At 32.5% G+C, this 27,626-nt stretch overlaps 1 protein-coding gene across 5 annotated transcripts in view; it reads right to left on the bottom strand.

The window, feature by feature from the left end:
* The window catches only part of HECTD1 (HECT domain E3 ubiquitin protein ligase 1), a 79,429-nt gene that overhangs the window by 29,291 nt on the left and 22,512 nt on the right, over positions 1-27,626 (bottom strand). For all 5 annotated transcript variants that reach the window (XM_036238606.1, XM_016123601.2, XM_016123599.2 and 2 more), the window contains exons 4-19: positions 26,058-26,285; positions 25,005-25,286; positions 24,635-24,905; positions 23,780-23,856; positions 23,597-23,695; positions 20,822-20,936; positions 20,141-20,315; positions 14,443-14,581; positions 14,082-14,252; positions 10,452-10,674; positions 9,668-9,931; positions 9,485-9,561; positions 5,883-6,017; positions 5,120-5,266; positions 3,959-4,053; positions 96-201 (exon numbers count right to left, since the gene is read on the bottom strand). In XM_036238606.1, the coding sequence (XP_036094499.1) occupies positions 96-201; positions 3,959-4,053; positions 5,120-5,266; positions 5,883-6,017; positions 9,485-9,561; positions 9,668-9,931; positions 10,452-10,674; positions 14,082-14,252; positions 14,443-14,581; positions 20,141-20,315; positions 20,822-20,936; positions 23,597-23,695; positions 23,780-23,856; positions 24,635-24,905; positions 25,005-25,286; positions 26,058-26,285 (2,604 nt within the window). The remainder of the gene's footprint in view (positions 1-95; positions 202-3,958; positions 4,054-5,119; positions 5,267-5,882; positions 6,018-9,484; positions 9,562-9,667; positions 9,932-10,451; positions 10,675-14,081; positions 14,253-14,442; positions 14,582-20,140; positions 20,316-20,821; positions 20,937-23,596; positions 23,696-23,779; positions 23,857-24,634; positions 24,906-25,004; positions 25,287-26,057; positions 26,286-27,626) is intronic.

Here is a 27,626-nt window from a genome sequence, read left to right as displayed (position 1 = left end):
TTAATATACTATAGAGTTTTTTGTTTGTTTGTTTAAGGATAAGACTGCTCCTAAATGCATTCAGCAATAATAATGACTACATTTTTCATGGTTACCTGTAGGTTGTATGTGGATCCCGGTGTATCATATAAATGAAGAGGTAGGCGTTCAATAGATTCTAGTACAGCTATTAACTTTCGAATTAATGCAACCGCTGGTCGACTATGAAGAAAAAAATTTTTGTTATAAGAGTTTTTACATAATTTCATTCAAAAGTTCATACGTAAATTGCAATAACCAACCTCATCAGATCCCTACTTTCTTTATTAGTGCGAAGTTTAATTTTATATTACGGTACATCTGAGTAAGCAAAGATAATCTCATAATCCAATTTCCTTCACTTAAGAATAAACTACTGCATTTTTCTTATAAAGTTTTTATCTACTGCATTCAAAGCAGATGTGTAATTTATTTTTTTAAAGTTTAAACAATTTTAAGTAACATCTGACACAAAAAAAGAATACATAAAGCAGCAGTTTTGAAAATGATAGTATTTGTTGGCAAGGCAATATTGATACAATGTTTCAAAAGTAAATAACATAGTAACATGAACATCATCAACCCATGACTAAGCTTCAACTATGATCTACTCATAGCCAATTGTTTCTATATCCCCACCCATTTCTCTCCTTGCCGTATATTGAAGAAAATGCCAGAGAATTTATTTTATACAGAAGTATTTTTAGTATGTAGTTCTACAAAAGAAGAATTCTTAAAAAACAAAAATCACATCACTATGACACCTAAAAAATGAATATTATTTAATATCATAAAATATTTAACCAGTGTTCAAATTTCCAGCTGTCTTTAATCCATTATTAAATATGCTTTAAAAATCTTTCTCTTGAGAGAGCATTCAAGATGACATAGAAAGTAAAGGCTGTACACACTTCCTCTAGCAATCACACCAATATTTTAACAAAACTACAGAGGAACCAGTACGCAGAGTCACTAGAAGTCTGGCTGAACAGAACCCCTACGACTAGGTCACATCAAACAACAGGTTACCTCAAAAGAGTAGGAGGGGTAGAGATGCGAACCAGCCAGGTCCCACAATTACAAGTGGCAATCGAGAACTGGTAGAGTCACCTAAAGAACAAGGGGTCCTGGCCGCACACTGGGCTACCCAGCCTAGGGTTCTAGGACCAGGAAGAGCAGTCCCCACAACCTCTGGCTGTGAAAACCAGTAGATATTGTGGCTGAGTGAGACAGAGGACTGCGGGAAGCAGACACCTTCTTTTAAGGGGGCCACACCAGGCCTAACTTGCTGACAGACTCACTCACTCTGAGCTCTAGCACTGGGACAGCAGCTCAAGGGGCACCAGGGACATACCAAGGAGGTGCTAAACTGTCAAGCTTCAGGGCGAAGACTGGAGGAGCGGCTTGTTTCCAGACAGAGATGCGGGCAGAGCCATTATTCCTTTGTTGAGCCCTCCCTATACCCAGCTTACAGATGCAGGTGCCATCGACCTGGATAACACAGGTCACTCAGCCCAGGTGATTCTGAGACTCCGCCTCTCCCAACTTATGGGCCCACCTAAGCTGCTCCCAGTGATGTAATTCCATACAAACGGTTATCTTGGCTCCTGCTGCAAAATTTTATAAACTCTCTCAAAGGCTCACAAAACCCAAAGAAATAGCATCTGGTCTCGGCATGGCTTGTACCTCTTGCTGAGTAGCCCTAAGCCCTGCACCAATGGCAGCCGGCCTCAGTTTCTGACTCAGATACTTGAGGCACAGATGGCAGCCATATATGGATTTCTTGGTGACTCTTACCAGGTGGCCCCAGAGGTGCCCAGGCTACAGCTGAACTTGGCCTGCAATTAGACTTATCCAGGTTTCTGTCACAAGGCCCCATAGCACACCTACTACATAAAGCCACTTTACTATGATTGGGAGACTTAGGAGCTTGACCTAATACATAGAAACAGACATAGAAAAGCAGCCAAAATTGGGAGACAAAGAAGCATATCCCACATAAAACAAAACAAAGCTCCAGAAAGAAAAAGAAATCACCAAATTAGAGACAAGCAATGTACCAGATGCGGAGTTCAAAACACTGCTCATGGAACTTGGGAGAATAGTAGATGAATTCAGTGAGAACTTTGAGATAAAAAAAAAAAAAAAAATGGAGATGAAAAACATAATAGGGCACCAGTCATAAATGAAGAATAAACTATATGAGATGAAGAATACATTAGAGGGAATCAACAGAGTGGATGAAACAGAGGATCAAAATCAGTGACACAGGAGACGGGGTAGCAGAGGACACCCAATCAGAACAGCAATAAGAAAAAAAGAATCCAAAAAAATGAAGATAATTTAGGGAGTCTATGGATAACATCAAGTGTAACAATGTTCGCAACATAGGGGTAATCAGGAGAAGAGAGAGCAAGGAATTGTAAACCTATTTGAAGAAATAATGACAGAAAATTTCTCTAATCTGGTGAAGGAAACAGACATACAACTCCAAGAAGTTCAGAGAGTCCTAAACAAGATGAACCCAAAGGAATCCATATCAAGACATAATTAAAATGCCAAAGGTTAAATTCAAAGAGAGAATCTTAAAAGCAGCAAGAGAAAAGCAATTAGTTACATACAAGGGAGCACCCATAAAACTGTCGGTTGATTTCTCAACAGAAACTTTACAGACCAGAGGGCTTGGCACAAAATATTCATATTGATGAAAACCCAGGATCTATAACCAAGATTACTTTACCCAGAAAAGCCATCATTTAGAATGGACAGATAAAGAGCTTCCTAGACAAAAAAAAAAACTAAAGGAGTTCATCGCCACCAATCCAGTATTACAGGAAATGTTGGGGGACTTCTTTAAGAAGAAAAAAATATGTATCAAAAGTATAAATAAAAAATGGCAATAACTACATATCTATCAACAAGTACTTCAAATGAAAAAGAATTAAATGTTCCAATCAAAAGATAGGGTGGCTGAATGGATAAGAAAACAATACCTTTACATAAGCTGCCTATAAGAGACTCACTTTAGATTAAAAGACACACACAGTCTACAAGTAATGGGATGGGAAAGATATTTCATGATGGACCTAGAAGGTAGTGTGATAAGTGGAATAAGATAAAGGAAGGCAAATGCATATAATCGCACATATAAGTGGAATCTAAAGAACAAAATAAACGAATGAGACAGAACAAACTCATAGATACAGAGAACATTTTGAGGGTTACTAGATGGGAAGGGGGTTGGGGGAAGTTGGTGAAAAGGGGGGAAGGCATTAAGAAGTACAGATGGGGGGGGGGGTGTGGCTCCATAGCATAGTGGTTAACACGTCTACTTTACACGCAGGTCTTGGGTTCATGCACCAGGTGGAGCATGGACCATACCATGGGTGCACCAGGCCTCCCGAGTTCATCAGGGGTGCCAGGCCCAGGGTGCACCAAGCCCCAGTGCACCAGGCCCCAGGTGCGTGCCACAACCACGTGGGAGGAGACGCCCAGCCTTCAGAGATCCAGTTCTTAAGGGGAAACGGCAACATCCATAGGTCAGGGGTGGAAGTGGGGGGTGGAATTAAAAGGAGGGGGAAGAAGTACAAACTGGTAATTACAAAATAGGAAGATAATACAGCATAAAGACTATAGCCAATAATATTGTAATAACTATACAGTGTCAGGGTAATAGATTTATTGGGGTGATCACTGTCTGAGTTATATGGATATCTAATCACTATGTTGTACACCTGAAACTAATATAGTATTGTATGCCAACTAAAACTGAAAAATTTTAAAAAATCTTTCTCTTTATTATGTATTTATAATGTAAGCTATTTTTTTATTGACTAAAAAATTCCTACTTTGTGTATAAACACTATATTAGATTCTATTTTAAAATATGCCAACTTGAAAATACTGCAAATATCAAATTAAAAGAAATGTGGGCATTTACCTTTCATCATCTTCATTTTCACTAAAGGCTGTTTTAAAAACATTTATTCTTTCTACCAGTTGACTACAATCTTGTTTCATATCTAAATCCATGCTCTAAAGAAAACAAAAAGGAGAACAGTATGAAAAAAAATGTTTAAGGCTGTTATTAAAATTATCAAAAACATAGGCTACAAAGATGAATATTAATATTAAATAATATAATCTAACTGAAATCATTATTTTCCTTCCATTAAAATTCTTTTAACTACTATATAACTAGTAAATCATAGCTAACATATACATAGATTTTTTTTTCTTCTCGATGTTAAAATAGACTAACAATTACATTGTTATTATCAATTTGTCTAGTGTAGTATATGCAAGGTGGTTTCAGATTTATGAATTTATATTTTAACAGTACAATTTAATTGATATTAGAAAAATAACTGCTTTATAAAAATGATTTCATAGATAGCACTGATATATGCAATATATAAATATACTTTTAATAAATGGAAATAAATACAAATTGTAAAATTAATTTAAAAAAATATGATACTACAGTTAAAGTGAATCTTTAATGTATCACCACATATAATGATTAAGATCAAGAAATTAAATGGGCAATAGAACTGAAATAAGGAGAAAGCTTTCATTTTTTACATTTATGCTAGAATTTGTTATAATAAACATACATTTCATTTTAAAAATAAAAGAAAAATTATCACGATATTAAAGGTAGAAGAAACTGAAAAGAAATATAAAGTTATTAGCAAATACTCATCAAATATTCACATAAACATCCTCAACATTTATTGCTCATAAATTACTTTTGTGCAAATAATTTAGGTATTTAAGGTCTACAGACTAATTCCATTTTTAATAAGGAAATCAAAGCAGTGAATAATGTTAAATCAAGCTAAAGTGTTTTTTTCAACAAAATCTTGAACAAATTATAATTAGGTAATTCAAAAATGTAAATAAGTAGACCCAATTCTTTAATTCAATTGGCTCAAACTAGTACTACAACTTAAAGGAAAGGCTGAATAAATTATAAACGTAATATTTATTACTCAAGCTTTTAATATTTCTTAACAAAGTAAATAGCACTCTGCCAAAAGTGTACCTACCAATAATTTCTAAAACTACATACTTTGTTTGTACTACTTCATAAACTTACATTGTTTAAAACAGTAAGAAGTGCTTGTACCAAGCCACTACTGCACATTTCGTATGGTGAAATTGTATTTTCATCCTTCAAAAGTACAATTAGATTTTCTAAAGCTGTCTTCATTAAATCTCTCCAAGTGTTTTCACTCTCAATACACTACAAGAAAAAATATTTTTTAATAAAGTCAATCAAAAAACAAACAAGTCTCACTATTCTTAATTTATCAAAACATCAATTACCATGAAAATAAATTAGATATTAAACAAGATTAAGAAGTTCACATTATTAATGCAAATTACCTGTACCAGGGTTAGCAAATATTTTTTTTTGTAGAACACCAAGAGTAAATATTTTAGCCTTTTTAGGTCATGTGGCCTCCATCACACTTCTAAAACTCTGCTGTTGTAGCCACCAAAGTAGTCACAAACAATATGTAACTCAATAAGCATGGCTATGAACAATAAAACTACTTATGGACACTGACATCACATTTTCATATAATTTTCATGAATCATGAAATAATCTTACTTGTTTATAACCATTTAAAACTGTAAAAACCAGTCATTTAATTCTCATCTAGCAAAAAAGTAAAATAAAATGATGTAAAAATCATTCTTACCTCACAAAGCCATACAAAATTAGGAGGCAGGCCAAATTTAGCTCATGGGTGATAATTTGCTGGCCCCTAATCAATGCCCAGAATATAAAGGAAAAAGGGGAAACTAAACCAAAAGTAAACACTGCATGTCATAAAATCTGGAGGCTAACATACTTGTCTATTTGTATGAAGTTCCCAAGATGACTCTAACTGAGTTGCTATATTTCTGAGTGTTACCACTACTCCACGAGGCATGCTTTCAACAGCTTTAAAGTGGTCATCATATAAATCTCGAGCCATTGTTCGTACCTATCAAAATTAAAACAGCAAATGTGAATTTTCACTATAATTTTACTAAATTTTCTCTTTTTTACATACGTACACACACACACACATACACGCAACTTTTAGAATTAAAATATTTGTGCCATTATCAACTTCTAAAAAATGATAATACTTCTATTCGTATGTCAAAGATTCTAAAGATTGAAAAAAGTACTCTAGTGTCAAATAAAAGAACCAATAATTTTAATTTTTGGTTATTTAAACTTTGTATTCATCATATACCAAAAAACTTATTTCATTTAAACCAATATTAACAATCTAAAAAATTAATTTTGCTTTTTTTTTTTTTAAATAAAAGTAATCTGTTTATGGTGAACCACTTAGAAAATACAAATAAGCAAAAAAAAAAAAAAAAAAGGAAAAGAAAATTAAGCCACCTGTAATTCCATCAACCAAAGTTGAACCTTTTCACATTCTGGGGTATACCTTAGGTTTTATACCTTTTTTCTATTTATGTTATTCACACAAAATACAATTTATATCACATTCATATGTGTACATATTTCATCAGAAGGAATAACTGTAAATTAATGTTATCAGAGAGAACACCCCATACGCATCCTAGACTTGGGTCTGATGAAATTTCGTACATAACACTTTTAAAATAAATGCTTAAATAATGTAAATTTAGGCTTTATACAGTTTCATTTAAATCACAAATTAACCTAGCATAACCCTAATGTAATATAACACTATTTGCTCCAAAAGTGAATTAGTAGTATCTTTCCATTCTGATGTGCCATTCACAATTAAAACATAAGTAAGTTTTCGGTATTAGACAATACTGAAGAAAGCATTCTTTTATAAAACACTATTAATAAATAAAAGAAGAGCTTAAAACTAATAAATTATTTTTACCTAAAATTAGTTTATTTTAATATATACTGCTTTCATACACAAGTCACATGATCACTGAATTACTATTAATTTAAAGAAAATGGATCAATAATTACATATTTTTAAGAAAATGAAAATATAGGACTGAGACAATGTTCTCCTTGATGTACTTTTCTTTTTTATTATGAAATTTCAGTTCCCTGTGAGTTAGCCTAGATTTTGTTGGTGAATACCACAAATCAGATACTCCAAGAAATTCTTGATAGCTGAGTAATAGCTTTAAAAAGAATTACAGTTGATCTTCATTATTTGAAAATTATCTGAAAATGCGAATTCACTGGCTAAAATTTATTTGTAATCCCCAAAACAATACTTGCAGCACTTTCAGTCATTTACAGGCATGGCCAATACAGGAAAAACTTAAGAGTTCCTTCACGTGCATGTTCCCAGCTGAGGTCAAACAAGGTGACACTCTACCTTCTTATTTTTGCTCTTATACCATAAACAAGTGTCCTTTTCACAGTCTATTTTGTGCCACATTTTTCACATTTTTATACTTTTTGTTGATTTCAATTTTTAAAATGGCCTCCAAACACAATACTGAACTGCAGTCCAGTATTCCTAAGTTCAAGAAGGCACATGTGCCTTATGGAGAAAATACATGTGGTTAAATAAGCACTGTTCAGCCATGACAGTGCTGTTTGCCACAAGTTCAATGCTAACGAATAAACAATACATATCAAATATGATGTTTTTAAATAGAAATACACATAAAACAAAGTTATGCATGGATCAGGTGACAAAAATGTGACTAGAGTCTCACAAAAACCTAACCCTTTATTTTCCCTAGGAACAATTCTCCTAGTAGTTATAGAATATAACTACTATGAATAATGAAAATCAGCTGTATTTAGTTCAAATTCCTTTTAGCATCTAATGATTAGCTTTAATTGAGATTATGTCGTCCTCAAGTGCCCTTAATATATCCTGAATTAGAAGAAATTTCTGGCCTCACACTTTCTTTCAAAAACATAGAAGCAATCATGAAATAACATAGTCATATGCCACTTAATGACAGGAATACATTCTGAGAAATGTGTTGTTAGGTGATTCCATTGTGCAAGCATAGAATGTACTTATACAAACCTTGATGGTATAGCCTACTACACACATAGGATATAGCCTATTGCTCCGCAGCTATAAATCTGTATAGCGTGTTACTATACAACATGAGATTAAATCAAGAATAAGAGAAAATGATGCACCCAAGAGACATGGTAAACATGAGATGTATGAGGCTGTTGACAACATAACATGGCATAATGTTTTACAGAAAATCTATTTTTTATGTAAGTAAAAAGAAAATTCTAAAATAATAATAAAAAGCCATTTGTTATCATTATCAAGTATTATGTACTATACATAACTATATGTGTTATACTTTTATACAACTGGCAACACAATAGGTTTGTTTATACAATATCACCACAAACATATGAGTAATGCATTGTCCTATGATGTACAATGGCTACTTCACTAGGTGATAGGAATTTTTCAGTGCCATTATAATTTTAATGGGACCACCATCAAATATGCTGTCTGTTGTTGCCCAAAATGTTATGCAGTGCATGATTATAGGATATAAAGAGAGTGCACATGCACAAATGAGTGGTTATGTTCCATCCAAGGCAGAGCATCTGGAAATATCTCAGGGATGGTCCTGGACATTAACAACTGGAAATGAAGACATCTTTACATATTTAAAAAAAAAAAAACTACTCCAAATAAAACCTATTATAACCATTTCCATGGCCAAAACCATCAAAACACAAGTACCTGCCTAATTCCAACACCAAAAAAACATTCTTCACATACTGTATATAAAAAAAAAAAACACTTTATATCATTATAAAGTAAAAATAATCTGTCATCAGAAAATACTGAATCTGACTACTAGATTTTCTTTTAAAAATGAATAAATGTAAGAACAATTGATATAATAAAGACAGAAATGTACTGAACATATTTTTTTTAAAAAATGCATACTTGATAGAATTTAAAAATCAGTATTGTAATTTTGTGGGTGGAGTTAATAATACATTTGTTCCTGTATCTTTTTGAAACAGTGATTTCATCTAAGATGGCTATTAAATTAAGCATCAAAATAATCTGAATCTAGAACACAGCACAAGTTTTTTTTTCATAAAGTATTAAATTAGATTTATAAAATATAATGCATTTTCAATCCCACTGTAGCACTAAAAATATTACTAACATTAATAATAAAACATGAGTTTAAAAATTTTGTGACATTAAGTCAAATTATTTAAAAATAATTTAAATTTTATTCTTTGTCTAAATTTTCATTTCGTTTCTGTTTTAATGTTGCTAGTTAGTATACGTCCAGTTGACCCTTGCTTGGCTTGAATGACAGAATTTCGAACTGCACAGAAAAGAGGAAAACAAGTGTGCTAGATTAGTGTAGCTTGTTATATGGCTCAATTTTTTAAATGCTTAGAATCTACCACTGAAACCTTATCATGTGAGCATAAAAGACTTAAAAAGAAAAATGCTAGCAAATCCCACAAATATACCTTTTGCTTTGTTTTTTCTAACTTAGATTTCAGTTTTCTGCCTCTTTTGCCAGTCCAGCCAGTCACGAATTCTGAACCTTCAAAAAAAAAAAAAAAAAAAAAAAAGACATTTCACAGTATATTTTTTATTACAATTTAATATATTCACTTATTCTTATCTGCTAAAGTTATATACCTACTCACCCAGAGAAGTTTCCGCAGTAAATGAATGTTTGGTTCCTCTATTAGATTCAAATACAAATCCAGGTAAATCTTCTTTCAATATTGTTGCTTGCTGACCATCGGAGTTGTGAATAGCAATTTCTCCTTCTTTCAAACATGTTAGTGACCAATTCCCTACTGTGAGTTTAGTGGGTCCTGGTGCTGAGAGTATAGGTTGACTTGAAGTAGATGGCTTTACTTGGCCTCGAGCTCTTTGTAATTTCTCTAAGAATTCACTTCTGCTTTCTACAAAGACAAAATGATTGTTTGAAAACCTCACTCCTTTCAAATATTCTATTTTTAAAAAATAAATCTATTGGAATTTCTTACCAAAAAATCTTATCAAAAAACTTAATTAGTAGTTTTGTTCTTTGATATACTCTCACTGGTTTGATATATTTAGGTTTGGGCATAAAAACAATCCTACAGCCACACGTTTTTAAAATCTAAGGCTTTTGGGATATTATAACTTGAGAAAGCATCGCGCAAGTGTAATTCTTCATTACATGACAAAAGACAGCTTTACCTAAAAAACTAGAGTGACAAAAGGAGATATAGTGCTATTCCTTATCTCATACAACAAAAAGGCATTTATGAAATGCTTTCATGATACAATAATTTTTCTCTGTTGATATTAAAGAAACCAGCCATAAGATCATCAAGGATGTGCTATTTCTATGACAATGACAGCAAAAATATGAGCAGAAAAACAAATTATCGAAATAACAGAAACTAGTATAACATTTAAATAGAAACAAAATATTACCTGAACTATCTGATCCACCTTCAGGACTACCACTTGAATACATGGTGGCAAGTTTTCCATCCAAGATAAATCGGAACCATCCATTACTGCCATTAGATAATTCCAAGGCTGCTGCATCACTCCATATATATAAGCAGTCCCTTCCTCTAATGATTGACCAGTCTCTCCAATGATATGGTTTACCTTGTTGTAATTCTTTAGCATCTTCCTGTGGTTCATCTTCCTAAATGTGTAAAATTATTCAATGAAACATGGAAAATAATTTCTATTCCAAATATTCATAAGTATTTTTAAAACATGAACATGAATCAAATTTAGAATTAAAACATCCTGAACATATTAGTTGCCAATAGTTTAATTAATAATACATTATTAACTACCTATAACTAAGTCTTACGAATAAGCCCTAAAAATGTTAAGAAATTCATATAAATAATAACCTAAGTTATAACATTTCCAGGTGCAGTGGTAGAGAAGACCAATGGATTAGGGCTACACATAACTAGCTAATTATCTACATCCTCAGGAAACCCACCAATTCTCTGGACCTAACTATGGGGGAAAAAAAATGGATCTTTAGACTGGGTCAATGGTATCTGAAACTAGATGTGTAACAGAATCACCAGAGAAGCTTTTGAAGAATAAACTGTTAGGTCCATCCTTAGCCAAGTCAATCAAATATACTGGATCATTCCTATCATCACAAAAATCTTTTAATTAGAGTATGTTTTTAAAAACTATAAATATTATTTGCCTAGCTTGGTATCCTAAATTGTTTTTTACTTTGTTGACATTTAAATATTAAGAATGTTCATCTTAAACAAATATGCACTTGGCATGTGTGCATGCATGTGTGTACGGGTGAAGTTCTTTTCAATTTTACAAGATACTTGTTATACCTTAAAAAATAAGTATTTTTTTTATGTTTTTCCCTGAAGTAGCTTAGAATATTAAAATAAGATTCTAAAATATGGATAATTTCCTCTAAACACAGTACCTGTGCTCCAGATAAGATTAACACACACCAAGACCTACGATTTTAACTAATAAAAACTAGACAAAATATATGAAAGTGTTTTCAAATGCTGAACAACACAGGACTGTGATCCTCAGAAAATGGAAACAAACAAAGGAAGCCCCTTAGACACAATTTTCAGGCTAAGGTCTTAAGAAGAGGGAACATAGAGTCCAGCTATATGAGGTGAAGAAATGGAGATCTGTGTTTGAAGAGGCTATGGTAAACAAAATATATGGAGGCTAAATTCAATATAGGGAGTCAAGCAAAAAAAGGACCTCTAAAAATTAGTAGTCATCATGAGTCTCTACTGAGTAGTAGACCACACATGCATAGGGTAATACTCCATATGGTAGAGCAAAAGACAACCAGAAAAGTGTAAGGTGAACAATTTCAAAAAGTCACACAGGTAGTTAGATATTTACATTCCAAACAGTCAAGAGTGGAAAATTCTTTGTACTATTAGTTGAAAGTTTTCCAAATCTGACAAAAACTATAAGCCCACAGATCACAGAAAACTAAACAATCCTGAGCACTGATGGATACCCACATCTGCATAAGCACACACAGACCCAACACAGCAAAGCATATCGAAAGTCAAATTGCTAAAAACTAGTGATAAAATCCTTTAAAGAGACAGAAAATAAAAAGATATGTTACATACAAAGGAATTAAAAAGAGAATTACAGCAAACTTCTCAGTAGGGACTACGCACATCACCTAACAAAGGAACATCTCTTAATGTTCTAGAAAATGATCACACAAGAGTCCTTGTATGCACTGAAAGTATCCATCAAAATGAAGGCCAAATAAAGATATTTTCAGACAAAATCTGAGAAAACTTTCTGGCTTTACTTTTTATTTTCTAAACAACATATTTTGAAGAACGTAAGTTTAATTTTGATGAAGTACAATTTACTGCCTTTTTTTGTTCTTTTATAGTATAACCTTTCGATGTCGTATTTAAGAAATTTTCATCAAGGTCACTAAGATTGTCTTCTTTTCCCCCTAGAAGATTTACATTTTAGCTCATACATTTCAGTCTGTGATTTGTTTTCTGTTAAATTTTGTATATGGTGTATACGGTAAGGGCCAAGATTTCATTTCTTTGCATGTGCTATCCACTTTTTCAAGCATCATTTTTTGAAAAGATTATCCTTCCCTGACTGAACTGCCTTAGCACTTTGGCTGAAAATCAATTGACTGTATATATGTGGGTCATTAATCTATCTTTAAAACACTATCACACTTTATTGATTACTATTGTTTTATAAGACTTGAAATCTAGGGTGTATGTCCTTCAACTTTGTTACTTTTCAAGGTTGCTTTGGCTATTCTAAGTTCCTTGCATTTCCAAGTGTGTGTTAGAATCTGCTTGTTAGTCTATAAAAAAAGACTGCTAGTATGTGTAACCTATTTCTTGAATGTACAATTCCAGTAGGATAAACCCAAACGTCACCTCTTTTGTTTTTTACTACATTCGCCAGTAATTAAGAAATACACACACACACACACATACTCCTTCAGGATTCTACAATTACAAACCAAACATCATCAATCTCAAAAAATCAGTACTCTGTCACTAATACATAGCAAGCTTTCACTAAATGTTAGAACTAAACCACTGCAATCGGTAGAGACAGATAAGGTATATTTTAAATTTGTAATCCAAGGCAAGAATTATCAATGAATACTGAAACTAGCTGGTAAAGGTTTAATGAGGAATGACATATTTTCACAGTCTCAGATTATCTCCCCACAAATTACTTATTAATTACAAAAGTGAAAACAGTGACTTTACAATAGAGAAACCTGGCATTGACAAACATAACCAAGTGATCTAAATTAGCATCAGCAAAAGATCAAACAAGATATCATGGGCCTATGAGAAGGCACACTATGCACTGAGAAGAATATAGCATCACCTCTACAGTCACCCTGCTAAAAACACATAACCTGAATTTGATCAAGAAACATGGCACCAATGCAAAATGAGGATCACTGTCCAAATTAAGTGGTCTGTCCTCTTCAAAAATGCCATGACTATGAAAGAAAAAGAAAAGCTAAGAAATTTTTGCAGGTTCTCAGGAACATAATAACTAAATATAATATGTTCTCCTGGACCAAGGGGAAAAAATGCTATTAAGGACAATGGCAAATTTGAATATTATCTCTGAATTAAATATAATTTTATATAAATATTAAATTTTGTGATTTGGATAACTATACTAGCATTACATAAGAGAATGTCCCGATTTTTTTGGTGACATTTTTAGGTATAAAAAGGGGCACTATGTATCCAGCTTCTGTCAAATAATATTTTCTTAATGTATGCACACATACACACACGCACAAGTGTCTACAAAATGAGAAAGCCAATGGGGCAAAATGTCAATAATTAGTGAATTTGAATAGAGGATATCCTGATGTTCTTGATTTGCAATTTTTCTGAAAGTTTTACATATTATCAATAATATATTTTATTAATTGGTCAAATTTTTAAAAACAGCACTATTTCATACTGCCATTATTTTGTCAAAATCCATTATAAAGTACAAGTAGATTTCCCCAAAAGAAACCTTATTCCTGAGACCACTGCAATTAAGATCACTTACCTTTTCTGGTTTTGATTCCTCTTCATTCTCATCATCTGAGGAAGGACCTGCCAAAGTTGACACTTTGCTAATTACACCAAGTCTGGCTAGCTGATCCAGAAAAATATCACCACCTTTATCTACTAAATCCCTTATGATCTGCAAAGCCAGCAAGTGGCCATCATCATCATCCTGGAGAAAATTTAAAAAAAAGGAAATTAAAAAAAAATTATAAAAATAAGTTTAGATGCCTGGAGTAGACAAATACAATAATTTTCAAAGATAAAATGATTTACTAAAATTAAGATAAAAGTTACATTATTTTACTGACCATTACCTAAAGGGAATCTATAGGAATTTCAAAAAAAGATAAAAAACTGACCTCTTGATCAAGGACAGTTGCAGTGATTTCTACTAGTATTGTAGGCAAATTGTGACCAACATCAGAATCGCAAACTTCTTTTAACAGTGCTTCAGAGCAAAAATGAATCATTTTTCGAATCAGAGCAAGACTTGCTTTCCTTGAGAAGTAGAAGAATTTTAGGAAGTCATAATAAAATTAAACATAAGTACACATTAATCAAAACTAAAATATCCAATCGGGTTTTGTATGCCCCGCTAAAAAGTACTTACTCTCAATAAAAGAATACAAAAATTTAAGACAATACTAGCAATAGTTTACGATCATTTTTAGGTGATTTCATTTATTTCCTAATATGAATGTACTGAGCTCATCAAAACTGAAATTATCTATAATTTTCTTACATGTGCTATTCTATTTTACATTTAAAACTAGCATGGCTGTTAACATGCCATGATAATTTTAGAAAATCAAGTAAAGAGTAATGCAATTACTAACAGAATAAATGGTATAAATTGTAACTTGTAATTTCCTATAACCCAAAATACAAAGCTCTAACGATTTATATCTGGTAGTTTATATGGAAATCAAATTTCAAATTAAGTATTTTTGCTATCTGTCAAATTCAAAATCCATGTTCATTTTAAATATATTCTCATACAAATGTTGAGATCCTAATAATCCTATGCCCCCCAATATCTCCACTGTTAACAAGTTGACATGCCTTCTTTCCCTTCTATTTAACCACGGTTTTGTTTAGAACATAGGAGCTACTCAACAAGTCACACAAACCAATCTCGATTTTAAAACAAGCAACTTGTTGTTTTAAAGTAAACACATATCCACAAACAATTATAATAGACTAAGAGACCATTCTATTATATAAAAGCCAATAATTCATTTATCACATATTTCATAATATTCTAGGCCCTGCACTGTAGATATTATTGCCCTTGAGGTAACTTCCATAGGAAGAATGGAGAGGCAAAAATTGACACTGATGTCCATGAGAAGCATATGATACAGCTATTAATTCTATAGCATGTAGTCTCTTATTCTGTGTATTTCATAATTCTCTCTAGGGAGAGATTGGTAAAGGGTACACAGTAAGTCCTCACCTAACGTAGTGAATAGGTTCTGCGACTTTAAGCCAAATGACATATAATGAAACCAATTTTACCATAAGCTAATTGATATAAACAAGAGTTATGTTCCTATAGCAACTCATTAACATTATAATGAAACGATGCTGAACTGTATTATTAAAGGCCATGCTGCACAAACTTTCAGCTATAAGATAAATAAGATCTGAGGAGCTAATATAAAACATGGTAACTATAGTTGATATCATTGTATTGTATCAATGAAATCTGCTGAGAGAGTAGAACTTAAATGTTCTTGCCCCCTTCCCAAAAGAGATGAATATGTGAGGTGATAGATGTGGTAATTAACTAGACTAAACAGAAGAATCCCTTCACAATGTATAGGTATGCAGAACAAACCATCAAGATATACGCTTTAAATAGCTCACAATTTTATGTCATTTATACCTCAATACAGCTGGAAAGCAAAAAAGATGTTAAAAGCTTAAACTACAACAGATTCAGATGCACTAATTCACTACAATATTACTTTTTAAGAAACTTCTTAAATGTCTAATAGGTAAAAATGACATCAGATTTTATTTTTAAATGTTTTATTTTTTATTCGTAAGGTATTGTTTTCCCAGGTTAGTTTTCTGCTATTTCCTCTTGAGCACTGTGCATTTGTCCCTCAAAATGTGATTTTTTTAAAAACTAATGTCATTGGATGATTTAAATTGGCTCTTTCATTTTTACCAAAAATTTTATATGCTCTTTGTATAATAAAGATAGTATTCCTTGGTCATAGTTTCTAACAAATACCAATCTGCTAGCCTATTTATTTGGATTAAGAGTTTTGATTTATGACCCTTTTATGGCTGTAATATTGTTTCTGATATTATGTAGTTTTGTTTTTTACATAAAATAAATTTAAAATGACAGGACGAATACAAACGTCTTTTAAAAGTCACTCTTCCTATCAAATTCTGATAAACATTTATGATTATTTTCTTTTTGTTTTCTAAGGTTTTATTTTAAATCTTTTTTAATCCAATTACAACTAGATATACACTGTAAAGGACTAAGCTGATTTTTAAAAATCAAACTGCAAAGCAGATATTCTAGTACCATTTACTAAATAATCCTCCCTATCTCAAATGATCTATTAAACTTCTATTAGAATACATTCAATTTCTATATATATTATAACTGGCTCTATTTGGGAAGATACTCTATTCCATTGATTTTATAAACTCCTGTGCCAGTTATCAAAAAGACTTAATTACTGTAAGTTTACAAAAGCTATTCAGATTTTTCTTCAATAATCTCACTTATTCTTCCAGATAAACTTTAAGATCTGTCAAATTCTAAAACAAATTCTGTAGTTATTTTTCTTTAAAACTCCACCTATCAATTTTGAAATAATTTATTTTAGATTACTTAACTATTCTTATCTAAGAACAATTTCTCCCTTTATCCAACCAGTCTACTTTCCCTCAAATTGTGATTTAAAAAATAATAATAATGAATCCTCGAAAATTTCCATTGCTAAAAATCTTGGTTTCGTGTTTTGTTATACTAACTCCAAAAATGTTTATTTATCAGACCTCCAAAATTCAATGTAGCCTTTCTTCAAAAACAAAGTGAGAAGTGCTCAGTCTACTTTACAAGAGATACATAGGTCAAATCAACATTTTGTACACTTTAATACAATGTTATGTCAATTATATCTCAATAAAACTGGGGGATGGGGAACCTTACAGAGAATAATCAAGTTTTTACAAACTTCTCCACCATTAAAACTGATATCCTCTGTTTTAAAGCCTTCACCCATCTGTTGTCTGCCTTTTACTTATGAATAGACATTGTGCATAAGCCAATACTGATAGAAAATAGCTGAAGTCCATATACATGGACTCTTCTTTAACTGCCTGATCAGAGTACATTTTTACTCTTTTAATCAAATTTCAAACTGAAACAATAAAAAAATTAGGTTGTAATCTATTCCCCTTTGTTTTCAATATTGCTAAATATTTTTTAAATGAGCTATCTTTTTTCAAATACTTCTTAATATTAGGCATTATGCTAAATGCCTAACGCATTTCTAATTTTTACTCTCATACCTAAAGAGAATTAAGTATAGTTATCTCCATCTTAGAGATGAACCAATTAATATCAAGAGGTTATGTACCTTGCCCATGGCCACCTGTCTAGGAAGCGACAACATTAGCATTTGGACCCACTTAGAGCTGACTACAAAGCATGAGCTCTCAACTAAGACATAATGCTATCTCATTCGCCAGTTAAATGTGTCTGCTAATTACTACCTGGGAGAATTTAGCATCAAATGTGCAAAACCTAAAATTGTGTTTAGACAATCTTCAAACATTTAAAATAATGATAAAAAATAACTATCCAAAAAGGGGACTCTGTTATAGGGCACATACTTTCTAATTTTCTGATGGCCTTATCATGAAGCAATTCTATGCTAATCTTTTATTGGCCTGACAGCTAGTCCTCTAAAATTTTCAGACCAAATTATCTTGTTCGAAATTAAACCTGCTCATTTCTTAAGATAAGTCAAATCTTTTATAAAAACAGAACAAAAAAAAATAGTTGGCCCCACTAACACCTATACCTCATTAGCTGCTGGGGAAAGAACAAAAACTAAGTTCTTACATGTTCACAGTGATTTATTTTACTGCTATTTTTCTCCTATTTAAAGAAGACTGTACTTTAAAACATCAACTCAGAATACAGGTATTTAAGGTACTTGAATCCTACTAAACTACATATTCTATTGATCTCAGCCAAAAATTCAGCAGTCATCTTCACCGCTTCCTTTCCTTCATCCCTCACATCTAATTAGTCATCAATCCCTATAAAACCCATCTCCCAAACTCTTGAATTTGTTCTCACAAATCCAGTCACCAAGCAACTATCTGGAGTTCATATTGCAATGAACCCATAAGTAGTCTATTTTCATTCTTGCCCTCCCCCCAGTCCTTTTTGCCACCAGCTGCCAACATGATCTTTATAAAAATCACAAATCTGACTGTGACATATTTCCTCAAAAGTCTTTAATGATCCTTCTTTAACTGTAGGGTAAAGTCCACAGTCATTATCATGGATCGCAAAGGCCTTCATAGGTCATAAAGACTCCTATCTACCTTTTTAATATCATTCACTTGAGCTGTCCAAACATGTTCCATATTCCATTAATAGCAAACTACTTGCACTGCTAACAAAACACACTCATTCAAACAGTCAGGAACTATCTACTGAGGACCTACTAAATATCAAACCCTATTCTATACCTCCTTGTCTTTGTAGGAGTATGGCAGTACCCAAAGGCCAGCTCTCATGGAGCTTATTTTAGAGAGAGAGACAGACAACAAAATGAACAAAAAACTCAAAGAGCAAGATTTCAGACAGTGCAAGTACTGTAAAGGAAATAAAACATTATGACTGATGTCAAAGGTATCCTAGGGGTAAATTTAAATTAGGTGCACAAACATCAATGGATGTAACATTTGAACTAACATGGAGAAACCAACCATTCAAAAGACCGAGGAACAGAAAGTTTCCAGCAAAGGGAAAAAAATAAGTGGAAAAGCCCTATGATAAGGATATACCTGGAGTGTTCCAAACATAGAAAAAAGACTAGCAGAGTGTAAGTGTAATGGGCTTGGGGTTAGATAGTACTAAATGAGGTCAGAGAACTGGGTAAGGCTTATGTTAAGATCTTGCAAGTCTGAGAGTTAAAGAGTCAGGTTTTAGTTAAGGCCAGTTAGAAGGTACTGGAAGGTTTAAAACATAAAGCGATATGATTATGACTTTTAAAATAACAATCTAATATGTAAGAACAGATTATAAATGGGCAAGAGAGAAAGAGGAGAAACTAGAGTAGTCAAACTACAGAGTAGATACCTTGGACCAGAGTATTAGCAACAGATGGATAGAAATGGCAGACTATGAACACACTGTAGAGGAAGAGCCATCAGGACTTGCACCAGGATCGACTGACTTATACCTCCATGCCTTTGCACATACTGGTATCCAGCGATCCTTCCAAATCTGCCTACCTTGAAAACTCCCAAGTATCCTTTAACGCCTAACTTAAAACTCGCTTCATGTAAAATCCTCTCCAATTTGCCCAGCCCAATTAGTTGTTAAATAATCTATATTCTCAGAGAACTCTGATTATATGTTTAATCTATCACTTACCACCCTGTATTATTAAGTCTTCCTCACTAAGCCTGCATGGGTACAGTAAGCAAAATCTAAATCTCGTTTCCTTAGGTAATTTCTCCAATGGCCATCTCACATTGACTCTAGCAAAAAAACTATAAAGCTCAATAAATGTTTACTTACTCATCAAAATTTCCCTGGAGTTGATATTCAGAGCTACAAAAATTGTGTTATAACCTTGACTTCTTGATTTTTTAAAATCCTTAAGTCATATCAGAAGAAAAGATTTATCTTTCCAATCTAATTGCCAATCTAATCTAATTTTTATTCTTACCATACCTTTTCAGTATTAAAATAAACCTCAAATCATTCTGGAAAAGCGAGATAAATAAAACTATATAACTGGCATAATTTAACTAGTAAATACAAATAGTATGAACAACTACCTTATTGAAGGCAGCATAGTTTGCTGAAATGTTTGTGCAAACACTGGCAATAACCTTTTCAAGTATATGGGTGCCATTTCCGGATCTCCTTTTGGCTCATTACATTCTTCTTCATCTTTGTTTGTATCTTTCTTTTTCTTATCATCTCCTTTATTAACTGGACACATCCAATCCCCTGCAAACAAATATTGTTCAATAAAACAACTTCTTGGAAATTTTTTCTTTCAATGAAAAAATATTAAAATGTGCCCAACTCCAAACTATTATTATCCCTAATTAACAATAATTAAACTGAAATTAGGATGCTGTATCTATCAAAGTTGCTTGTAAGAATATTAAAGAACATTAGTAGCTCCAATGAGCTCAATCACAACTTAAGGAGATAATCTTGGCTATTCCACTTGATTCTAAAAAATTATTTCAAAGAGGGTATGCATTCATCTACTCTTTGAAAATCTAAACATTTGGTCAAAGTATTTACTTCATCTACCCAACTATTCTTCATGACATTCCCACACCACTTAAACTTTTGATTTGGTTTATCAAATGTAAGCATATACGTAATAATTATTTGATTTCATAGCAATAGTTCATTTATATAATATTAATATGTCCACTTCTATGGAAGTGAAGCTGAAAAGTAGTAGTAGATGGCTTAAAAGAAAATATTTTACCACTCACCTGGAGACTGAAGAATAACTACTACTTCACTATGGCCCCTTTCCCGAGCTTTATCTAATGGAGTTTTCCCATCTTCGTCTCTCAGATCCGGGTTTGCACCATGCCGTAATAGAGTCTAAAAAAGAAAAGTATTTAGTTTGGATATAACCATTAACACATTATTACTTTAGTATCCAATTCTGTAATCTTCAGATCGTACCCATATACTTTAAATTGCATACTTATAGAATTACTTAATCAAGCAGATACCAATTCAAATCTCTGCCTTTGCGCACATCACCATAAAAGTGGTCTATTTATAACTTGAAAAAATTAGATTTTTACTTGGTTATTAACAACTCAAATTAAACATGTTCACATTTGAACCTGTCACCTTTTCTATCAAACTCCTCCTTCCAATTTCTTTAACATAGCTATTGGCATCCAGTTTATGATGTGGTAATCATCTTCATTGTTTCCTACCTTCTGTCAATAACCAAGTGAAATCAATTCTTCTAAAATGAACTACAAAATTTAGGTCTTAAATACAAATTCATACTATTCATCAATTTTTAATGGACATTGGATTCCCTCCCCAGCAGACTGTAAACTCCTTGGAACAGAGAACATATCTCACATTTTTCCTATCAGCCTCAGAGATAGTTTTTTGAACTTCACTATGGTGTAATAAATAAATATATATACTTGACAAATAAATTAATCAAGAAAGTATGCAGTACTGCCTAAAAGTTTCAAACTATTGGGGTTTGAATCACAATAATTCAGTATTTCATCAACTCTAAGATGCCAGAGATTTATTCTATATCTTTAAGTACTACTAAGAAATAAAATGCAAGGCCAATTAAATTTTGCAACAATCCTATTTCATTGCCTGGAATTTATTTTTCAACATACTGAAAGAACTTTTATAAACTTAGATATTTTTTCATATATTACTTTAACAAATTAGAAAATATAAATGAAACGTAATAAGTATTTCTGTAATTTCTTCACATTCCAAATATAATTCTTCATAATTAATTACAATTTGATGCAAAGTCATCAATATGTGTACACAATGCTGTCATCAGTGCCATAAACAGCACTAATGATAGCATTTCTGAGAGTGCTCCTCTTATCAAACAGGATTTTTCACTCAAGTTACTAAAATCCATTTCTCAATTTTTGTTGCATGGACAGGTAATAATTATGATGCAATTTCTATCTGTCTACAACAATTATAAGACATTTTCCTACTTAAGAGATGTTAAAATGTGTATGTGGAGGGGGAATGTGGAAGTATATCTTAGAATCAATTAAAAACAAAAGAACCTGTGAAAATTAAATAAGATGTGTAAAATGCTTAAGACACTGGCTGCCACAGAATACACGCCTAGTGAACAGTACCTATTATACCATTGTTAGTACTGGCAGCTATAGCTCACTGTGGGCTGATGTGTAATCAATATAGGTTAAGGTTAGATAAAATTCATTAGGTTCCTTCTCTTCCACTCAGACACTCATAACTGAAACAGTATGAGTCAAAAGAAAATGGCTCAATAAAAAATATTATCACTCTCGGAAACATCATTTTCTCCAGAAACTAATTCAAACTGACAGAATTCGAGCTTGAAGAGACCACCTTTCCCAGATTAGAAAGCTAAATTATCAACAAAAATTTTCTTATAGTGTAAAAGTGACAATAATGGCAATTACCATTTGAGTATCTATAACATGTCAACTAGTATACTAAGTGCTCATCATGGATTTTTTCCTAATTATCACAATAAGCATGCTAGGAATATATGTGCATTTTATTGATAAAACTTCAAGTCAAATTTAAGAAACTTGCCCCAAACCACTCAGCCTTTTTTTGTTAATGAGCTGAGACTTGAATCCAGGTGTGCCTAATTCTGTAGCCAACGAACATTGCACTATGCCAAATTACTTCACAATAAGAAGACTGTAGCAACCTAGATCATATATTTGGTCTAACCCTTATTATCTGACCTCTCTGAACCTCAATTTCTCCTAACTGAACTCTCCAAAGTCCTTTGGTAAACTTAAAGTCAAATAATATAACTCATCTGCAAATAGAGTACTTACCTTATTGTTAAACAGAAATAAGAGAAATATGTACAGGCATAATTCACTTTATATTGTGCTTTAGTTTACTGAGCTGCACAGATATTGAGTTTTGTTTTGTTTTTTTTTTTTTTTACAAATTGAAGACAAGACTCTCCACCAGCAAAAAGATCATCACTCACTTTACAGGGATACTCACACTTCACTACAATACTTGTGCTTTATCACAGAGGTCTGGAACCAAACCCGCAATATCTGAGGTATGCCTGTACAAAGTTATTCATTGTCAAGAGTAAGAAATTGGAAACCACCAAGTGTTTACCAATAGATGAGTGGATAAAGTTGCAGTACATCCACACAGGGTAAGTATGCAAATGTAAAAAAGCTCTCCAAATATATAAAAGGTCTTCTAACTATATTATCAAATGAAAAAGCAAAGTATACATCAGTGTATAAAATATTACATTTTGTATAAGAAAAAGAGGTATTAAGCATACATATTTACTTTTGCTTGTACCTATATTAAGAAACTCTGAAAAGATAAACAAAAAGAAACAATAAGAAATGCTTACCTATAGTGGGCAAGGGGGAATGAAATGAATGAAGATGGCATGGAAGCATGAAGTAATATAATGAAACTTTGTATAGCATTCTAATTTTTGAACCAGATAAATGTCAAATATTAAAATGATTTAAAAATCTGGATTTTACCTTTGCTACTTGAGGCCTTCCAAAACATGCAGCATAATGTAATGATGATGACCTCTGACCTCTATTAACATCGGCACCTCTTTCACAAAGAAACTCTACCTGTAAAATGATAAATAATCATAAATTGCTTTGTTAGTATTTTTACCTTTGATTTAAAACATTACCTTTTATTTATTAGCTTACCATTTCCTGAGTTCCAAAAGCAGAGGCCCAGTTTAATAGAGTCTGACCCACATCATCCATAAAATTTACTTCAAAGGCTGGAAATTTAAAGGAAGAAAAATAAATTTTTTAAAAGCTAACAAAATAATGTTGAACTTTACTAAAGTGGGGACCATTTAAAGATTGTTACTAATAATTACTAAATACAGAGCCAATTTTAAACATTTACGTAAACTATAAAGTAGTAAATAATCAGCAAATGTAAATTCTGCTAAGAAGAAGTATTCTAAAATTTTAAACCACTGGGGATTTGCAAGGCTTTAAGTCTTAAAAATAAATATAAAATAAGGAAGAAAAAAAACTATGTAACACAACTCAACAGGGTACTAGCTGCCTCATGCCATACTGTGGAAAAGAAACTAATCCACATCTATCATCAAAAGAACACAAAGACAAGTCTAATGACCAAAAAGCATCTTTCACCAATTTATATTTGCTCATCACCTCATGAAACAGTCTAAAAATGTACTATATATTGCAATAAATCACTTGTGTCAGTTTCATTAATCTTGAGAAAATGACAGCCCTAAATTCGATCTGCAGTTCACCTTAGAACTAACATGATTTCCTTCTGACGTGTAACAGGTAAATTTCATTTACTCATTCAACAAGTATTTACTCAGGTCTTACCATGCATCAATTAGGCTGATACTCATATACATGAAGAGAAAGGAAGATATGAAAAGGGTTGGCCATTCTTTATCTGGCCTAATTACTAAAACTACTGTCCAAAATCTAGAAACTAGAAATTGTCTATATAATTCCTTATATTTGTTTCCCTTTTATATTTAAAAAAAAAAAAAAAAAAATTCTGACCTCCTGTGTCAATTGCATCTATAAGGGCATCGGTATCTTTACTTCGAATACAGTCAATAAGCTGCCGATGCGAGCGCTCCCCAGAACTATCCAATCTCCGGAGTCCTGGGATTCTGCCTGTAGATCCAGCACTAGACTTTGGCAAAGCCTTTCGTCCTTCAAATAATAGCACCAAGAGAAGGTCGACCAAACGCATGGTATCAAGCACACATCTTTCATCACCCTGCAATGCACTTTCAATTGAATCTGGAAGCTCTGACCTCAGGAGATCCTAGAAAGAGAATGGGAGAAAAAGAGTTTAACATATTTGCATGACACTAAAACACTTTTTCTGAAAGATTAAAAATCAAAGATTCAAAAACATTCTTACGTGTGTTACTACTGGAGAGCCTCTGCAAAGTGTTGAGAGCAGACTTACAATTGTTGAAACCTGGTTACTCAATTTGGAATCTGCAGCTGTAGAAGGTGCTCCTGTGGTGCTGCGACCTGGTTTGCAAGCTGATGATGGCCCTGATACAGTACCACCAGCAGCAGCCATTCGAGATAACAGCTCCTCGGTTAATCCATGCTTGGCTAAAGGAGCTGGATCAACACCACGACGGGTAAATCGATCAGCTAGTGATGCAAAACATCGTAAAGCTCCATCTGAAACCTAACGATGTAAATAATATGCATATAAACAAAATTCACCTAAATAAAAAGAGCTGGTACTATTTATTTCAATACTGAGACAGTAAGAAAGGTAGATATAGCAAAGAGATAAGGCATACAATTTGTTTAAATTTGAATCCTGGCTCCATTTTCCTAAATGTAAGACCTGAGGATGTTACTTAACAGCGCAAGGCCTCTGTTCCCTTATTTATAAAATGGGGATAATAGTACCTATGATTCACTGTCTGAGCTTAAATAAGATGACATATGTAAAAAACCTAAATGGACAGTAAAACCTCAACCAATATTAACTATTATTATGTACAACTTTGCCAAGATAATCTATGCGTATCAATTGAAAATAACACCTGAATGATAATCATTGTAAGTCAAGTTTTATTTTCTCACATGCTAATTCAACAAAGTTTACACATATAGCACTTTAAATACTGTGTTATTTTACTCCAGAGATAACTATCTTTTTAAGTCTACAAAATTGTGCTTAAGTCAACAAATTACACTGAGTATAAGTACAGCTTTAAAAATTATATATTGCTAAAACATTTAAATTTTAAGAATAAACACATTATCACCTTTAAAATTTAAAATGTTTCACTGGCAAACAAAAAAGGATTACCCTAAAGATATAAAATAAGAGAAAATGAAGATAGAATTACCTCTACTTCATCAAGGAAAAGTTCAAATTATAGTATATCATAGTTACAAATAGGAGACATTATAAAATCGAAGTGTACAACAGTGATTTACTTACCTGATGATCTTCATGTTTTAATAAACTAGACAGAGATTCTACACAAATTTCTAAAGAAGAATCTTGAGGTTCCATTTTGCCACAGAGTCTTGATACCACAGCCATGGCAGAGTGCAAGGTATCTTTATGAACCAGATGTCCACTGTCACGAATGAAGGTAAGCACACAATTCAAACCACCGGCCTCGAAGACTGCTCCTGACTCACGAGTGCATATCAGTTCTAACACCTATAACAGTAAAACAAAATTAACAAAAGAATACAGTAAGTCCAATTTTAATTTTCCAGAATCACAGAAAACATAAAGCACCTTCCAACTTCGTTAGTAGCCACATTTAAAAAAGTAAAGCAAAATGAAAAAATTTAACTTTAATATTTTTAGACCAATACATTCAAGGCATCATCATTTCAATATAATATTAAAATTATTTATCTATTTTACATTCTTTTATGTATTAAATTTTCAAAATCCCATGCATATTTCATACTTACATCTTTATTTAGATAGCCACATTTGAAGTGCTCAATGCTCACATATGGCTACCATACTGGACAGTGAAACCTACATGGCAAGCTAAGACACTACAAGTAATTTAGCAAAAGTGTGTAAAAATTCTAGACATTAAAAACATTTTTTTAATAAATGCTAGCTTTACATTATTCATTGCCCTCACTCTTACTCTATGAATCTCAAAACATTAAAAATCAACTTATTTTCTAAATTATGTTGATGTTTAAGGTGTTCAGATAGAACCAGAGAGTTATCAGAATCCACAGATCATAAAAGCATACCAGAAATTTATACTTTATTCTGAAAGCAAGAAAAATGTTTCAAGCAGGGAAATAATATGATCAGATTTACAGTTAATAACTATGGGAAACAGGGTACAGGGAGAGTGTAAAGGTAAATGTAAAAATTCAAGCATTAACATTCAAGAGATGATAGAGACTTAACTAAGACAATAATAGGGACAAATAGGAGGAAATAAACTAAAAAAGGACTTGATCATTAATGATGTGTAGAGTGGAAAAAAGGAAACAAGATAAAGTACAGATTTATTTCTGTCTTCAGTGACTACATGAACATTAACGTCAATTATCAGAGTAAGAGTTTATCTTTACTGAAAGAATAAACATAGACATCAAGCTGGAGATGTCCACCAACCCTTTGAATACAGACTCAAGAACTCAAGAGAGAGGTTAGGTCTAGAGATAAAGATGTGGGAGGCATATACATATGAATGGTACTGGTGCTGATAGATGAGACTGTCTAGGCAAAGTCTATATAGTTTTAAGAAGGTAAAAGCAGAACCTTAGGAAATACTACCATTGAAGAAAGCATGAATTAAGAATAATCTGCAAAGGAAACAGAGAAAGAGAAAGCAAAGTGTAACAAAGCAGAAAGAGTTTGAAAATATAGCAGTTGAGTAAGTGATATGATAAGAATAAGGGAGTGGGGAAGCTCTTAACAGGAAAATGGATACCTCCTCCTCTGAGACTTGAGACAGACAAATAAAACTACAGACATATAGGCAGAATGTCAAGACATTAAAACCTAACAGCAGCTCTC

Source organism: Rousettus aegyptiacus, unplaced genomic scaffold (assembly GCF_014176215.1).
Source record: "Rousettus aegyptiacus isolate mRouAeg1 unplaced genomic scaffold, mRouAeg1.p scaffold_m13_p_3, whole genome shotgun sequence".
In the NCBI taxonomy this organism is placed as follows: Eukaryota; Metazoa; Chordata; class Mammalia; order Chiroptera; family Pteropodidae; genus Rousettus; species Rousettus aegyptiacus.
The sequence above is the reverse complement of the archived record's forward strand: the minus strand, read 5'-3'. Positions and strand labels throughout refer to the sequence as shown.